This window comes from Trichechus manatus, unplaced genomic scaffold, assembly GCF_000243295.1.
Source record: "Trichechus manatus latirostris isolate Lorelei unplaced genomic scaffold, TriManLat1.0 scaffold00005, whole genome shotgun sequence".
NCBI lineage: Eukaryota > Metazoa > Chordata > Mammalia > Sirenia > Trichechidae > Trichechus > Trichechus manatus.
In genome coordinates this window covers 6,853,002-6,872,395 of record NW_004443941.1, presented here as the reverse complement: position 1 = coordinate 6,872,395, position 19,394 = coordinate 6,853,002, and the positions used below count along the sequence as shown (strand labels likewise).

Here is a 19,394-nt window from a genome sequence, read left to right as displayed (position 1 = left end):
ACATGTGTACTACTGTTTCATGAGAAACTATTTGTTCTGTAAGCCTTCACCTGAAGTACAATAAAAAAAAAAAAAAGAGAGAGAGAAACTCCATATTGAAAGGTGGCTACCACTTCTCTCAGGGAAAAGGAATTCCAGAGCTGCAGAGGCAATCCTATGCAGCCCCTTGAGAGTCCACCTCATCCAGAGATAGATGAGAAGCAGAAAGGCACAGAAAAGGAGAGAGAGCAGCATCAGTGTGAGAAGAGCAGCTTCACAGAGGTGGGAATAAGGGATGCCTGCCCTTTGCAAAGTTTCTTTTTTGTAATTACAGAATTCATGTGCACTGCAAAAGTTCAGACAACAGAGAAGTATGCAAAGGAAATTTTTTCAGATTTTTTCTTATGCATATATTATTATAAAAAGGAAATTATTCTAACATTGTTCTACGACTTTTTTGCTAAATTAAAAAACGGCAGGTTAACTATGTCTATACAAAAAAATAAGCTCACAATAAAAATAAATGCCAATCACACAAAGCAAAGCACATCCATGAGCTTGAGTTAGGAGATCCAACAATCTGGAGAATTTTTACGTCAGAACTAAAAATAACAGACTGTGAAAGACTATGAAATATGTATGTTTAAAGTCATTAAAAACATAACGAAGAAATAGAAGCCATAGCAAAAGAGGAACACATGGAAAAAAAAAACTTCTGGAAATTTCTAGGAAAAAGAAAAACATGGTCATTGTGGTGGCATTACAGATTAGTGGTGAAAGGACAGACTTTAAATAAACTATGCTAGAAGAACTGGGTATCTGTGTGCAAAAAAATTAAGTTGGACCCTTATGTCAAACTAAACACAGAAATAAATTTCAGGTAGCTTAAAAACCTAAATATGAACAGCAAAATTATAATATTTTCAAAAGAATAAATAGAAGAATGACTTTGGGGTAGGGAAAGATTTTTAACATAAACATAAAAATCATTAACCATAGAGGAAAAGGCAGATAAATTCAACTACATTGAAATTAAGAACTTCTGTTCATCTTAAGACATCGTAGTGAGGAAAGATCAGAGAAGATATCTGCAACTCATTTAACAAAAGATTAATATTTATAATATCTAAATAACTTACAAAACTCACCAAGAAAACGAGAGAATTCAATAGGAAAATGGGCAAAGATGTAAACAAGCACTTTATAAAACAGGAAATCCAAACAGAAGAAAAAACATATGAAAAGATACTCAATTTCACTTGTAATTAGGCAAATTTGTACTTTAAAAAACCACAGTAAGATTATACAACCACAAGAAAGCAAAAATTGAAAGGTCTAACAATACCAAGTATTGTCAAGGATGTGGAGCAATAGAAAATCTCATACACTACTGGCAGGAATGTAAATTGGTAGAACAACTTTGAAAAAAATGACATTACATACAAATGTTGAAGATATGCACACTTAGTAATCCAGAAAGTTCTATCTAGGATTTATGTCCTAGAAAAATTCCTACATATATGCACCAAGATACATGTTCTTTTTGTTGTTGTCGTTGTTGAGAATATACACAATATACCAGTTCAACTGTTTCTACATGTACAGTTCTGTGACATTAATTACATTCTTCGAGTTGTGCAACTCTCACCCTCCTTTTTTGAGTTGTTAAGATACATGTTCTTAGCAGCGTTATTTATAATAGTCCCAAACCACCCATTTGTCCATAAACAGTAGAACAAATAAGCTGTGGATTTTCATTCTCTAAGATTTAAAATAAACCATAGTGACATGCAAAAACATGGGGAAATTTTCACGAATAATGTTGAGTGAAAAAAATAAGACACAAAAGCATACAGTATATTCCATTCACAAAATATTCACAAATAGGTAGCTTGAGGGATATATGCATTAGTGATAAATTTTAAAGTTAAAAAAAAAAAAGTTTAAAAAAAAATCAGAATAGGAGCTTCCTAATCGGTGAAAGATCTGGATGCTTGGAAGGGTGACACGTTCCTTCTTGGGATATACAAGCTACAGGTTGGGGACTCACCCAGACCTCACTCTGTGCATCTTTTCATTTGTATCCTTTTTATTATAATAAAACTAATCTGACCTGAAAGCCACACATTTGAAAGGTATAGCTAGAGGATGCTGTAGCATGGAACCCCAGGTAACTACTTAGAAGAGAGCTGTCCTGCAGATCCAAACCTTGTCTCCCGACAGTGGGCTTGGCAAGGAGAAGGCAGAGATGCTGTCAGTCTCCCCAAACAGGTGCAGCTCTTCTCTCAAGATGAACTTAAGGAAGTCCACAACCTCTGAAATTTGTTATACCACGGTATAAAGCAAGGATGCTCAGAGTTTGGGATATGTACAGCAGGATGAAGGAGAAAAGTCACTTGGAAGATGTAATGGATTGAATTGTGTCCCCAAAAAATGTGTGTCAACTTGGCGAGGCCATGAATCCCAGTACTGTGTGACTGTCCACCATTTTTAGAGGATGTGATTTTCCTATGTGTTATAAATCCTGCCTCTAATAAGGCAGGATTAGAGGCAGTTATATTAATGAGGCAGGACTCAATCTACAGGATTAGGTTGTATCTTGAGTTAATCTCTTTTGAGATATAAAAGAGGGAAGCCAGCAGAGAGATAGAAGGACCTCATGCCACCAAGAAACAAGAACGAGGAGGGGAGCATGTCCTTTATCCCTTACGGTATTTCTGTTATAGCAGCACTAGATAACTAAGACAGAAGGCAATAAAAAGAAGAAAGGAGCATGTCTTCTAAAAAAAAAGAATCTGAATCAAAATTTCAGAATAAGAATTCAGAAATTCTATTTCCTTTTGAACAGTAAGAAAAAAAGATATCTCAGCTGACCAAAGTAGCAAAAACAGAGTTCACATTAGAAAACATTATAGCTTAACAAAAACAACAAAGGGAATTTAATTGTCTCTGGGTTCTCTCTAGAATGCACTCTCTTGAACAAATGAATTTCTCATCTAAATGTTAATAACCACCTGCATTTTACAGAGGAGCAGAACAATCTTTGATGTCTCCTTTGATTCAGGGGCAGATTCTGAAAGTAAGAAGCTGTCTAACCAGTCCAAGAAGGCACTCACAAATGTCTCAGCTACCCCAAAGTTCAAATTAACCTTCAATATCCTATTGCATCCTGTTATCTGGCAACAATAAATTTTTCTTCCAAAAACATTAAAAAAAAAAAAAAATCAGAGAGGGACTTCTGGGCAACATGGAGCTGCAGACAGAAGCACCACGCCATCCCTCCACAGCAAAGACCCAAAAAACTAAGTCAAACAGAGACAAACGTCAATCCTGGAACCCTAAGCACCAAATGAAGAGAAAAAGAATTCAGCCAAGCACCGAATGGAATAAGAAACTGACAGAGAACAGAGAGCAAGGAGAGATACATGCAGAGGTCCCCTATCGGCTAACGCAGCACGGATTTGCCATCTTGGACTCCTGTCGGAGATGGGTGAACAGCAAGTGTGGGAAAACAGCTTCACAGAGCTCCCAGCAGGAGACAGAAGAACAGCAATTTTTAGTATCAGCCTCTCTTTGTAGTAAAGAACAAAGCTACCGTGGAAATGACAGCTTCTCGAGAAGCTATCTAAGTATCTTCCTACGCTCCGAGTTTGTTCGTTCTCTTTGAAGATCAGAGAACACAAAACATGGGATACATTTGACAAGATGCTGGGTTGAAGTCCTTTTTAGCAGACATCATGCTGTGCCTGACAATTTTGCAGCCAGAAGACTGATTTGGGACAAAGGAAGGGAGAATGGGACAGTATTGCAGCATTTAGTATTTTCTTTGCAACTTCACTGATTTTTTTTTAAGGAAATATCTTGTGGTATAGCAGAAATTGTTATCATTTTGTTGAAAAAAATAAAAACAAAGCCACATGCTAAAAAAAAAAAAAGAAAAAACAGAATAGTACTCCTGGTGGGCAGAGATGCGGTTGTGACCAGGCGGGGGCACACATATGGTGCTTCTGGGTTGTTAGTTGTTATCATTAGCTATTGCCGTGATGATGCTATGTAACAAAAACTCAAAACACGCAATGGGTTAAAAGAACAGCATTGGCTTCTCTCACTTACAGGTCTATCGATCAGACTCTCCTTCAGGCTGCAACTTGGCTGGGCTTGGTTTCCAGACTGAGGATTGGGTTCAAGTCCATTCCACGTGCCTTCTCATATTCCTTGAACAAGTGGCTACGTGGAGATATTCTTCTCAAAGTAGGTTACAGAAGCATCCAAAAGATGCCAAGCCAAATTTCACAATTACATTTAAGGCTCTGCTCACATAACATCTACTACTATCCCATATGAGCCAAAGCAAGTTACACAGCCAAGCCTGATGTCAAATGAGGTAGGGAAATATGCTTTGCCTACTCTAACTGGACGTACTACAAAGTCAAATGGCAAAGGTACTAACAAATTCACAATTACAACCGAATCTCTCTGTGCCAGTTATTGGTTTATTGTCTCTCAACTCAAAATCCACCTTCCATTGCCTGCTCTGTGAGAACAGAGCTCGACTCTGTAAGCATTTCTCCTTTGCTAGCTAGCCTGACATTAAGTTTTGTCAGCAGAGAGTACTGGAGGACCTTACACGAGGAAGAAGCTGCTTCTTCCTAGTGCCAGTGTCCTCCTCTTGGCAGGCTCCTGCAGTATGTGGTGACCAGCTTCCCACGGCACTCTAGAGGGCGGAAAAAAAATACCCAAACCTTTCAGGGATTACTGGACACTGGTTCTGAACTGATTCTAATTCCAAAGGACCCCATATGCCACTATAGCCTACCAGTTAAAGTGGAGCTTACTGTGGTCAGGTAAAAGATAAAGTCTCCCCCATAGCCAGAATACATGGGTCCGGGTGGAAATTTGAGTGTCTCTAAATTGGTCCAAAATATGTGTTGTAAATCCTAACCTCTGTGATTATAACCCATTTGAAAATGGGTTTCTTTGTTACATTAATGAAGCAGGATTAGTATAGCACGTATATTGAGTCAATCTCTTTCGAGATATAAAAGAGATTAAACAAGCATGTGAGAAGAAGAGATGGGGGAAGAGAGATGCCAAGCCACATGACGACTGCCCAGGAGCAGAAGTTCAGAAGAGACATGGACCCTCCTCCTGAGCCAACAGAGAAAGAAAGCCTTCCCCTAGACGCGGCACCCTGAATTTGGACTTCTAGCCTCCTAAACTGTGAGAAAATAAATTTCTGTTTGTTAAAGCCACCCATTCGTGGTATTTCTGTTACAGCAGCACTAGATAACTAAGACACCAAACATAAGAATGGGGACTACTGTGCTTAATGGTGAAAGACTAAATGTTTGCTCCTTAAAATGAAGAACAAAGCAAAGATATCCCCTCACCAATTCCACGCAACACTATAACGGAGGATCTAGCCAGAACAATAAGGCAAGAGAAAGAAACAACACAAGTACAGATTGGAAAGCAAGAAGTAGAACTGTCTTTACTAACACATGACATAATCATCTATGTGGAAAATCCTCAGAAAGCCACAATAATAGTATTAGAACTAACAAACAAGTTTAGTGAGGTTGCAGGACACAGGATCAAGATACAGAAGTCAATTCTATTTCTACATACTAGACCCACTAAACCCACTGCTGTCGAGTCAATCCCAACTCATAGCGACCCCATAGGGTTTCCCAGGCTGTAAATCTCTACTGAAGCAGACTGCCACATCTTTCTCCCATGGAGTTGCTGGTGGCTTCCAACCACCAACCAGGTTAGCAGTTGATTGCTTTAGCCACTGCGCCACCAGGGCTCCTTTTCTACATAGTAGCAACAAACAATTAGAAATTAAAATAAAAAATACGATTTACAATAGCATAAAAACTATAATATACTTTGGAATAAATATGACAAAAGATGTATAAGCCTAGTACACTGAAAACTGCTAAACATTGCTGAGAGGGATCTTAAACAACTTAAATAAATGGAGAGCTATACTGTGATCACTGGTCAGAAGACCCAATATGGTTCAGGGTCAATTCTCCTCAGGTTGCTCTATCCACTCAGCGTAATCTCAATTAAAATCCCAGCTGCTTTTTTTTGTGGAAATTGACAAGGTGATTCTAAAACTGATACAAAAATAAAAATGGAAATGGATAGTCGTGACGGTTGCACAACATGGGGAACGTAACTAACGTCAGTGAACCGTGTACGTAAAAATGGTCGAAGCGGCAAATGTTTTGTTATACCTGTTTTACCACAATAAAAGGAAAGAAAAATTTTTTAAAAGGATGTTGAGCAAGTATGACAGAATATTAACATTTATTCTATCTGGATAATAAATACATGGGGGTTAAGGGGTCAACGCACCATGAGGACATAACCATAATAAATATTTACGCGCCCAATGACAGGGCTCCAAAATACATAAAGCAAACTCTAACAGCATTGAAAAGAGAAATATGTACATGGGTGTTATATGCATCTCCATATGTAATTTTCTGTATATATAAAATTTAATTTAAAAGATCTAATGTTATAATGTTATAGCAAAGGAAACTGAGTAAATGGTAGAAATGGGGCTAGAGCCTATATCCGCAGTCTCCCAAATCAATACTCTTTCTACTCTATCAGGGGCAAAAAAAGCATAATTCATATATACATATATGGATAATAGAGAAATGCTTACCCTTAAATTTATTCATTGTACCAACGTTTTGAAGAATTCTTCTGGGACTGTTCGCTGCAAAAACAGCTGCCTTTCCATATTCACCAAGTGTAATTAATTCATTGAACCTGCAGCCATTCCATTTTATAATGCATTACAATGTAACACAAAAAAAGAAAACTGATTAGAAATGTCTAATACAGACTACATACAGTTACATAATAAAATAGAACAACAAAAAGTGGTTCATTCACTCTGTAAAATGTACTTTCAGTTCCTTCCCTAATAATGCTGTTGTCTTGTTGTAGCCTCAGAATAAAACTCTCACCTGCCAGCTGACTTTGAACAAGATCCTGTGCTCTATTCCTGTAGTACTTACAGCAAGCCACAGAGAATAGAATGAAAGAATTTGAAGTGAATTTACAATGAGCTCTGATTTCTTTTTCTCTCATATCATCTCCAAACAAGAAGGGGGATCAGGGGAAAGAAGGGCAATATGCTTAGAGGCTCAGCCTAGGAGAGAATATTGATTGAATACACAGGCTGCCAAGATGGAGATCAAGAGGTGTCCCCAGTACTCAGAATCATACAACACTCTGCCATAGATCACACTCTCACTGTAATACCAGACTAGCATAAGAAGGAAAGGTAAGAGTTAAGATAACTTGAACTTCTATTTCTCTTCCAATGGCAAAAGTCTCTGAATCAGCCCTAACCTGACAGTTAATAAACTATGGCAAGCAGAACTTACAAAGCTGCAAAGAAATGTACAGCTCTGGATGAGAAAGCCACTAAGGCAATTAATATTAAGCAAAATACATAATCCTTTAACTCAGCAAGGGATTTTTCTCTCATATCTTAAGTTGGTAGACTTTGAGAAGGATACAGCGTAAGGAAGTAACCTAGAATTTGGTGCCAAAAAAATGAGATCTTTACCTGCTGTTTATTATATTGACAAGCAAATCAACAATTGAAAACTGTTAAACATATAAGACTAGGAATCTTACATAATGTTCTTTATATATTGGTCCTATAACCTATAAATTAACTTCTTAAAGAATATAGTCTTAGACCAGACTTAATGGTCCGACTGAGACTGGAGGAACCCCAGAAAGCATGGCCCCCAGACTCTCTGTCAACCCAGAACTAAAATAATTCCCAAGGCCAACTCTTCAGACAAAGATTAGACTGGACTGTGGGACATAAAATGATGCTCGTGAAGAGTGTGCTTCTTAGCTCAAGTAGATACATGAGACTAAACGGGCAGCTCCTGTCTGGAGGTGAGATGAGACAGCAGAGTGTTAGGAGCTGGGTGAATGGACATGGGAAATCAGGGGTGGAAAGGAGGAATGTGCTGACACAGTACAGGGAGAGCAATTAGGGTCACATAACAATGTATGTATAAATTTTTGTATGAAACTAACTTGAATTGTAAACTTTCACTTAAACTATGAAAATAAATTTTTTTTAAAAAAAGAATATAATCTTAGATCTCTTTAAGCCTCTATTATACACTATATACAATAACTTAATAAGTATTAGGGTGAGATATGCCTTCTTAATATGTCACAGGATGGAAATAATGAGGAAAAAAGTACTGAATTGGCCAGGATAATCTGAATCAAGAAGATATATTCTCAATAGTACTTGGAACATCAGGCTGAAGACTAGAGAATACAAGAAAAATATAAATAAAACTTGTATTAAAAATTCAATTCTCCTATCATTTCTGAAAAATCTCCCAAACTACCAATTTGGTATTTTTTTTCCACAAGGAATCTATGCAAAAATTATATTTTAGTTTATTTTCTGGTTTGTCTACTTGAATAGAATTTTAAAGATATAAAAGTCAGAAATGCTAAATAGATGCTAAATATGGTCATATTAACATTGAAAATCAAAGTTGTTAAGTTATTTGCCTTTCAATATAGTGAAGCAAAATTTCAGCTTCTTTTGCCTTGCTCGGATCATCTTCAAGTAATTCCTCAACAATGCCTTCGTCACCTGTAATATTAAAAGCAGCACCGTAAGATATTCAAAGATAGTTATCAATAGAAATATATATATATATATATTTGTTGTTGTTGTTGTCAGGTCTGGTTAAGTAGGTTCTGACTCATAGTGACCCTGTATAAAACAGAACGAAACACTGCCCAGTCCTGCACCATCCTCACAATCGTTGCAATGTTTGAGCCCATTGTTGCAGCCACTGTGTCAATCAACAGAATACACACACACACACACACACACACAAACACACATACTGCATTTTATGCCAATAACATGAACCTTCTGCGTTTGTTTGCCAGCTGCGCCCTCCCCCCTCAAGGTATTTTCATAAGTGCACTATGCTTATTTTTTTTTTTTACAGCAACATGTGGAAGAGGATTGGCAACGTGGCACTTGCCAATTCCAACAACTTAATGCTATGGTTTCTAACAACACCAATCTCTTCCTAAACTGAGCTGACTCCCAGTCCCTTTCTTCCTTGTTCTCAGGTACATTTTCAAGTATTTGGTCTGAAAAGAACATCAAGTCTGTTCTTTACCAATCATCTGGTAGCTGTTGAAGGAAGAAGCTCACAGGGTAACAGAGACCTAGCAGAAATATTTTTCTGCTTCCTTTAAATTCAGTCTAGGAAAGACCCACTCTTTAGCTTTATGGAAAAAAGAAAAGTATTCCATTATTTGTGCTAATTTAAAAATATAGATAACTACCATGTAAATCTTTGGTTTTCTGAATTTGCTCCACAAAGTCTTGAAATGAGCTGCTCTTATCCGATCTTAGCCATGATGTAAGTGCGTGTGAAATAATCTGCATTCTTCGATGACTACAAAGACAACAAACAGCAACAACATATGAGCCTAAAATCAAGCGACGGAATATTAGAATAAACACCAAAAAAAGATTCAAACTTTAAACATATATAATCATGCAAAACAAAACCACAGCAAGATACCATCTCACCCCAGCATTATTGGCATGAATCAGAAAATAACAAATGTTGGAGAGGCTGCAGGCTTATATACTGCTGGTGGGGATGCAAAATGGTAAAACCATTCTGGAAAAACGATATGGCACTTCCTTAGAAAGCTAGAAATAGAAATATCATACGATCCCGCAATCTCACTCCTAGGAATAGGTCCTAGAGAAATAAGAGCTGTCACATGTATAGACATATGCACATCCACGTTCACTGCAGCATTGTTCACAATAGCAAAAAGATGGAAACAACCTAGATGCCCATCAACAGATGAATGGATAAACAAACTATGTACAATGGAATACTACACAACGATAAAGAACAATGATGAATCTGCAAAGCATCTCACAACATGGATGAATCTGGAGGGCATTCTGTGGAGTGAAATAAGTCAATCACAGAAGGAGAAATACTGTATGAGACCACTACTAAAAAACTCATGAAAAGATTTACACACAAAAAGAAACAATCTTTGATGGTTATGAGGGAGGGGAGGGGAAAGGTGGGGAGGTAAAAACACTAAATGGACAATAGGTAAGTGTTAACTTCAGTGAAGGGTAAGACAGTACACAGTACTGGGGAAGTCAGCACAACTTGTACAAGGCAAAGTCATGGAAGCTCCATAGACACATCCAAACTCCCTGAGGGACTGAATTGCTGGGCTGAGGGCTATGGGGACCATGGTCTTAGGGAACATCTAGTTCAATTGGCATAACATAGTTTATAAAGACAATGTTCTACATTCTACTTTGGTGAGTAGTGTCTGGGGTCTTAAAAGCTTGTGAGTGGCCATCTAAGATACTCCACTGGTCTCATCCCTTCTGGAGCAAGGGAAAATGAAGAAAACCAAAGACACAAGGGAAAGATTAATCCAAAGGACTAATTGACCACAACTACCACAGCCTCCACCAGACTGAGTTCAGCATAACTAGATGGTGCCCGGCTACCACCACCAACTGTTCTGACAGGGATCACAATAGAGGGTCCCGCACAGAGCTGAAGAAAACTGTAGAAAAAAATTCTAACTCAAAAAAAAAAAAAAAAGACCAGACTTACTCATCTAACAGAGACTGGAGAAATTCTGAGAGTACGGCCCCTGGATACCCTTATAGCTCAGTACTGAAGTCACTCCTGAGGTTCACCCTTCAGTCAAAGATTAGACAGGCCCATAAAACAAAATGAGACTAAATGGACACACCAGCCCAGGGACAAGGACGAAAAGGCAGGAGGGGACAGGAAAGGTGGTGATGGGGAACCTAAGGTTGAGAAGGGGAGAGTGTTGACATGTCATAGGGTTGGCAACCAATGTCACAAAACAATATGTGTATTAATTGTTTAATGGGAAGCTAGTTTGCTCTGTAAACCTTCGTCTAAAGTACAATTTAAAAAAACAAAAACAAAAACATATATATATAGTCAACTCTCATACCGGAACTGTAACTCTTTGTTCAGATTTTCAGCTACATCTCTCCGTTTTAACAACATAGTCATTTCCTCATCTAAATCAGCCTTCCTTTGAGCTGACACATATTTTATCGACATCGTTTGTTTAATTTCCGCATATTTATCTTCAAGATGTTTCAGGTGTTTAGTGAGAGCATCTAGATTGACGGATTCTTGGAGAGTCATGCCTATGGCAAAAGGGAGCAAATCAAATGAGCCTTTAGTGGGACTCGTGTGCTCAAACAGCAAGTCTTGGAGACACTTTACTATCTTAAGAAATCATTCAGAAATGGTAGCATGTACTTGTACCTTACCAAACGTAAAAGACATAGCCTACAATCTTAATGACAGCAATTTTAAGCCTATCATCAATGACTGTCCTGCGGACATACAAACCTTAAATCTTTAAAAATAAAAAAAGACCTTATCACCACACCCTGCAAACCTCTATATAGTACTGTTGCTCAATCATACCACGAGCCTATACCTAACAATTTAGAATTCTTGTCAACTGAATTCTTTCTAACTAAACCTCCCATTACTATTACAGCTAACCTCAGGGTAATACTTACTCTCTCCAACACAAAACTGAAAAATGCTTGCCAAACCTTCAGTTCTCTCTCCCTCACTCATTGTCTCCTCAATTCAAACACAAGCACACACACTTACACTTCAAACACCTTCCCTTCTACTTCTGCCCATTTTTCATCCTCTCCACACACCTCAAAATTCTCCAGAAACTCCCAAGTTAATCCTACTTGATTTCAATCATTCCTTTATCCTGAATTCTCTCAACATTTAATCAATTTGTCAATTATTCTGTACTCATTCGTAAGTATCTTATTTGTAGTTTGCTAGGAATTAGCGAGCTAAGTTGGACTAGTATTGGCCATTCTGAATCAGACAACCACATGGTCTACTATGCCAGGAATGACAAATTGAAGAGGAATGGCGTCGTGTTCATCATCAAAAAAAAAAATGTCAAGATCTATCCTGAAGTACAAAGCTGTCAGTGATATGATAATATCCATACGTCTACAAAGAAGACCAGTTAATACAACTATTATTCAAATTTATGCACCAACCACTAAGGCCAAAGATGAAGAAATTAAAGATTTTTACCAACTTCTGCAGTCTAAAATTGATCAAACATGCAATCAAAATGCATGGATAATTACTGGCGATTGGAATGCAAAAAGTGGAAACAAAGACGAAGGACTGGTAGTTGGAAAATATGGCCTTGGTGACAGAAACAATGCTGGAGATCACAAGACAGAATTTTGCAAGATCAAGGACTTCTTCAATGCAAATACCTTTTTTCTACAACATAAACAGTGACTATACATGAGGATTTCACCAGATGGAATACACAGAAATCAAATCCACTGCATCTGTGGAAAGAGACGACAGAAAGGCTCAACATCATCAGTCAGAACAAGGCCAAGGGCCCACGGTGGAACAGACCATTCATTGCTCATATGCAAGTTCAAGTTCAAGTTGAAGAAAATTACAAGTTCACGAGAGCCAAAGTACGACCTTGCGTATATCCCACCTGAATTTAGAGACCACCTCAAGAATTGACAAGTTGTGGAATGACATCAAGGACATCAAACATGAAGAAAGCAAGAGGTCATTAAAAAGACAGGAAAGAAAGAAAAGACCAAAATGGATATTAGAAGAGATGCTGAAACTAGCTCTTGAATGTAGACTAGCTGAAGAGAAAGGAAGAAATGATGATGTAGAATAGCTGAACAGAATATTTCAAAGGGTGGCATGAGAAGACAAAGTAAAGTATAATGAAATGTGCAAATACCTGGAGATAGAAACGCAAAAGGGAAGAACACACTTGGCATTTCTCAAGCTGAAAGAACTGAATTAAAAATTCAAGCCTCAAATTGCAACACTGAAGGATTGTACAGGGAAAATACTAAATGACATAGGAAGCATCAAAAGAAGATGGAAGGAATACACAGAGTCACTGTACCAAAAAGAATTGGTTGACATTCATCCATTTCAGGAGATAGCATATGATCAAGAACCAATGGTACTAAAGAAAGAGGTCCAAGCTGCACTGAAGGCACTGGCGAAAAACAAGGTTCCAGGAATTGAGGGAATACCAACTGAGATGTTTCGACAACGGATGCAGCACTGGAAGTGCTCACTTGTCTATGCCAAGAAATCTGGAAGACAGCTACCTGGCCAACCTACTGAAGAGATTCGTATTTGTACCCGTTCCAAAGAAAGGTGATCCAACAGAATGTGGAAATTATCAAACAATATCATTAATATCACATACAAGTAAAATTTTGCTGAAGATCATCCAAAAGCGGTTGCAGCAGTACATCCACAAGGAACTCCCAGAAATTCAAGCTGGATTCAGAAGAGGGCGTGGAACAAGGGATAGCATTACTGATGTCAGATGGATCATGAAAGCAGAGAATACCAGAAAGATGTTTACCTGTGTTGTATTCACTATGCAAAGGCATTTGTGTGGATCATAACAAATTATGGATAACATTACGAAGAATGGGAATTCCAGAACACTTAACTGTACTCATGAGGAACCTGTACTTAGAGCAAGAAGGCAGTTGTTTGAACAGAACAAGGGGATACTGCGTGGTTTAAAAACAGGAAAGGTGTGCATCAGGGTTGTATCCTTTCCCCATATTTATTCAATCTGTATGCTGAGCAAATAATCTGAGAAGCTGGACTGTATGAAGAAGAACGGGGCATAAGGATCGTAGGAAAGACTCATTAACAACCTGTGATATGCAAGTGACACAACCTTGCTTGCTGAAAAGTGAAGAAGACTTGAAGTACTTAATGATGATCAGAGACTACAGCCTTCTATATGGATTACACCTCAAGTGAACTCCAATTTCTGAAGATGTGAAACCAGTGAATGCTGATATCCACAGGAATCAACAATATTCACCAGAAAAGTAACACACTACAGTTTTTCCATACTATACAAAACTGGAACAAAAAAACCAAAAGTGGAGCCCAAATTATACCAGTAGTTTGTAAATTTTAGAGAGCACCATAATAACCAGGAGAATTTGTTACAACACTGACTGCGGGACTCTAGCCCTAGTTTCTGACTCAGTAGGTCAGAAGTGAGGCCTGAGGATATGCATTTCTATCACATTCCCAAGTGATGCTGATGTTGATGGGCGAACTATAAGAAGCATTATACCACTGGTTTATATAACCCAGCTAGACTGTAACTCTTGTAATCTTTTAGAGCTTTTTAAATCTTCTCATTCTTTTGTATCTGCCTAGAGTACTTGCTAAAGTTGTACAGCATACACTTGGTAAATGTACACATATCAACACATACATGGTTAATTTCTACAATACATAATAATTGCAATATCTCTCAAATATTTTAAACAAAGTACAGTACCTGGAATAGGTTTTGAAGGATCTTTGGAGAAAGTACAATATTTTACTTCTTCCTTTTCGTACTCTGCTCTAAGCTGTTTCATTTTCTCTATCTGCATTTGAATCCTTGAGGAATTATTTTCAATAACCCTCATTCTGAAAAATAGAAAAGCTTTCTTATATTTCCTTCAACTAATTAAATTCTTAGATCATAAGACTTAAAGTAAAACAAGTTAAGCCATTACTTTATTTTGGCTAATTATAATTTTGAAGTTTTATGGACTACATAGAAGTTTATAAAACAATACCCTGAGAAAGTTAACTAATCTCACAAGGGAAGAATGGTGTTCTTTCAGAGAATCAATAAAATCTCATACTGTGATTCTTAACCTATTGGAAATGTATAAATGTTAAACATAATAATTTGGTCACAAAGTACTATGTCTACTCTCATCTCAGAAGGGAGGCAAGAAATACAGAACAGATAGAAAGTGTGAGTGCTTTATAAGCTCCCAAAACCTTTGTAACTTCATTTTATTTTTGTTACTGACTTGTTCCTTGTGGCTAAGAGCAGTAACTCACGTGAAACAAAGCTCGTTTGTTTTTGTTTTCAGGCAGCAAGAAAGATGAAATGAGAGAGAAAACGAAACCTGAGTAAGATGTTGAGCATCTTTGCAGGTGCTTATTGACCACCGGGATATCCTCTTTTGTGAATTACCTGTTCAAGCCTTTTGCCCATTTGTTTGAGGTCTTTTTTCTTATTGATTTATAGGAGTTCTTTATGTATTCTTTCTACTACTTCTTTTCGTATATATTTATCACACATATCTTCTCCCAAGTTGTAGCTTAGCTTTTCACTCTCTGAATGGTCTTTTGATGAACACAAGCCTTCATTTTAATAATGTCTAATTTATTTTCTTTTTCTTTTTTAACCAAAAACATCCTTTATTCTTGTGTACTTCTTAGCGACATCATTTACCTCTGTCCAGCTATGCACACTTCACTCACATTCAGTGTTATCTTTCCTATCACCAAAAATAAGAAGTGTCTACTATCTAGAGAGTGATTACTTCTCCCTCCCCCTTCATCCCTGGTAAAAACCAATGAACACTGGTTTCTGTATGTTACCTCTTCTTGTCTTTTTATAAAAGTGAGATCATACAATCTTTGTACGTTTGTAACTGACTTCTTTTACTTAGCATAACATCCTCCAGATTCATCCACGTTATAGCATGTTTCGAAAACTCATCATTATTCCATTGTATGTATGTGCCACATGCTGTTTATCCATTCATCTGTTGATAGGCATTTAGACTATTTCCACCTTTTTGCTATTTCAAATAGTGCTGCAATGAATATAGCTGTGCATATGTCTAGTTGTGTCTTTGTATTAGATCTCTAGGGTATATACCCAGAAGTGGGATTACTAGATCATAAGGTAGTTTTCTCATTTGTTTTGCATAGCGGTTGTACCATTTTACACTAGCAGTGTATTAGGGTTCCAATCTCCCCACATCCTCACGAGCATTTATTACTTCTGTTTTGTTTTTCAATGCCATTTTAGCAGGGGTGAGATGGTACCCCATCATAGTTTTTATTTGCATCTCTCTGATGGCTATTAAGGAGCCCTGGTGGCACAGTGGTTAAGTGTGCGGCTGCTAAACAAAAGGTCGTCAGTTCAAATGCACCAGCCACTCCTTGGAAACCCTATGGGGCAGTTCTACTCTGTCCTATAGGGTTGCTATGAGTTGGAATCAACCAGACAGCAATGGGTTTGGTTTGGATTTTTTAATGGCTAATAATTGCGAGCATCTTTTCACGTGTTTACTGGCCACTTGAATGTCCTCTTAAGTGAAGTGTCGGTTCATGCCCTTTGCCCACTTTTTACTTGGGTTGTTTGTCTTTCTGTCGTTGTTGTTGACATTTTCCATACGCTTTAGAGATTAGACACTTAACAGGTATGTCATTTCTGAAGATTTTTTCCCAGTCTGTAGGTTGTCTTTTTATTCTTTCGATAAAGTCTTTTGATGAACATTTAAGTATTTAATTTTTTATAAAGTCCCAGTTATCTAATTTGTCTTCTGCTGTTTGTGCATTTATAGTTGTAATTGATAGGTTTTATCGTTTTGTTTTTTAATATTAGGTCCCATAGTTTTGTTCCTATGTTTTCTACCAAGAACTTTATAGTTTTAGGATTAACTTTCAGGTCTTTGATCCATTCAATTTTTTTTATAAGCACTTTCTGAGTCCCATTTAAAAAATTTTAAAAATATTGCCTACTTCAAAATCATGAAGCTATATCACCATGTTTATCTTTTACATTTAGTTCTATGATCCATCTTGAATTTTTTTTATGCATGGTATGAGACTGGGGGTCATGGCTCATTTTTCGCCCATATAGATACCATGCACATTTATTGAAAAGACCATCCTTTCCCCTCAATGAACTGGAATGGTTGCTTTTGTTGTAATTCAAGTGACCATATATATGTAAATCTATTTCTGGATTCCTTATTATGTTTAATTGGTCTATTTGTCTATTCTTGTGTGAATATTACATTGTTTAAAGTACTGTCGCTTTACAGTAAATCTTGATATCTACTATTTTAAGTGATCCAACTTGGTTCTTCTTCAAGACTGTCTTCGATGTTCTAGATCATTTGTATTTCCACATTAAGCTTAGAATCAGTTTGTTGATTTCCATAGAAATATCTGCCGGGATTTGCATTGGGATTGCATTAAATCTATAGCTCAATTTTGTAAAAATAATAATTACGACATCTTAACAGTCTTTGAGTATTTTAATTCATTAATGTGATCTCTCTCTCCATCTATGTAAGACTCCTTTATCTGTGTCTTTTCATTAATATTTTGTCATTTTAGTGTTGAGATCTGGCACAGCTTTCACTAAGTTTGTCCTAAATATTCCATGTTTTCTTATTATACTAATGTAAATGCTATTGTTTTATTTTCCGTTTGCTCAAGCTAACAAAATAGAAATACAATTGATTTTATATACTGACTTGGTTACAGTGACCTTGCTAAATTCACCTTATTTACTTTCTAAAAGTTTTTTTTGTGGTAAAATATATGTAACAAAAAATTTGCCATGTTAACCATTTTTAAGTGTACAATTCAGTGATATAAATTATATTCATCATGTTGTGCAACCATCACCACTATCTACTTCCAAAAGTTTTCATCACTCTAAACAGAAACTCAGTACCCCTTAAGCAATAACTCCCCATTTCCCCGTCCCACCCACCTCTAGTATACTAATAAACTCTAGTCTCTATGCATTTGCCTATTCTAGACATTTCACATAAGTTCAGGTTATAGAATACTTGTCCTTTTGTGTCTGGCTTATTTCACTCAGCATGTTTTCAAGGTTTATCCATATCATACCATGTATCAGAACTTCATTTCTCTTTATGGCTGAATAATATTCCATAGTACATATATACCACATTGTGTTTATCCATTCATCTGCTGATGGACATTTGGGTTGTTTGTACATATTGGCTACTGTGAATAATGCTGCAGTGAACATTGGTGTACAAGTATCTGTTTACGTTCCTGCTTTCAATTCTTTTTGGATATATACCTAGGAGTAGAAATGCTTGGTCATATGGTAATTCTGTTCAGTTTTTTGAGGAACTGTCAAACTGTTTTCCACAGTGCTTGCACCATTTTACATTCCTACCAGCAATGCATGAGGATGCCAATTTCTCCACATCTTTGTCAATACTTGTTATTTTCCATTTTTCTGATAACAACAATTCTAGCAGGTACGAAGTAATATCTCATTATGGTTTTAAGCTAATTTCACTTATTAATTCTAATAGTGTGACAGTAGATTCCTTTGAATTTTCAAAGTACACAATCATGTAATCTATGGATCAAAACAGATTTACTTTTTCCTTTCTAATCTTTGTATTTTTTAAATTCTTTTTCATGCTTTATTGCACTAGTTAGGATCTTCAGTATGTTGAACAGAAGTCATGCACTAGATATCCTGTCTTGATCCAAACCTGAGAGAGAAAGCATTCAACATTTCACCATTAAGTATGGTGGCGGTTGTAGGTTTCTATAGATAAAATTTATCAACTTAAGAAAGTTCCCTCCTATTTCCAGTTTGCTTAAAGTTTTTATCATAGATAGGTGCTGAATGCTTTTTCTGCATCTATTGAGCTGGTAATATGGTTTTTCACTTTTATTGCTAAAGTAGTAAATTACTTTGATTTTCAAATGTCAAACCAACCTTGCATTCCTGCAATTAATCCCATCTTGGTCATAATGCATTGTCCTCCCTGCCTCAACCCCGTTTGGCTTTTACTGTCTTTTGAGTACTTTAAACCTCATCATCCAAAGCTGGATTGAACTTTTTTTTTTTTTAATTGTACTTTAGGTGAAGGTTTACAGAACAAATAGCTTCTCATTAAACAGCCAGTACACATATTGTTTTATGACATTGGTTAACAATCCCACGACATGTCAACACTCTCCCTTCTCGACCTTCGAGGACCTTTTTTTTTTTGGAGGGGGGGGAATATAGCCAGAGATAGACCATTTCAAAAATTTCTACATGTACAATTCCATGACATCGATTACATTCTTCCAGTTGTACTGATACTCTCACTTTACATGAAGGTTTACAGAACAAAATAGTTTCTCATTAAACAGTTAGTACACATATTGCCCTATGACAATGGTTAACAACCCCACTACATGACAACACTGTTCTTACTCAACCTTGGGTTCCCTATCACCAGCTTTCCTGTCCCCTTCTGTCTTCTAGTCCTTGTCCCTGGACTGCTGTGCCTCATTAGTCCCGTTTTGTTTTATGGGGCTGTCCAATCCCCGGCTGAACAGTGAACCTCGGGAGTGACTTCACCCCTGAGCTAAAAGGGTGTCCAGGGGCCATACTCTCGGGGTTTCTCC

At 37.1% G+C, this 19,394-nt stretch overlaps 1 protein-coding gene across 2 annotated transcripts in view; it reads right to left on the bottom strand.

Annotated features, from left to right (window-relative positions):
* The window catches only part of CLHC1 (clathrin heavy chain linker domain containing 1), a 62,280-nt gene that overhangs the window by 26,117 nt on the left and 16,769 nt on the right, over positions 1–19,394 (bottom strand). For both annotated transcript variants that reach the window (XM_004369458.2, XM_023735107.1), the window contains 5 exons: positions 14,476–14,609; positions 11,056–11,257; positions 9,361–9,473; positions 8,563–8,647; positions 6,665–6,771 (listed from right to left, as the gene is read on the bottom strand). In XM_004369458.2, the coding sequence (XP_004369515.1) occupies positions 6,665–6,771; positions 8,563–8,647; positions 9,361–9,473; positions 11,056–11,257; positions 14,476–14,609 (641 nt within the window). The remainder of the gene's footprint in view (positions 1–6,664; positions 6,772–8,562; positions 8,648–9,360; positions 9,474–11,055; positions 11,258–14,475; positions 14,610–19,394) is intronic.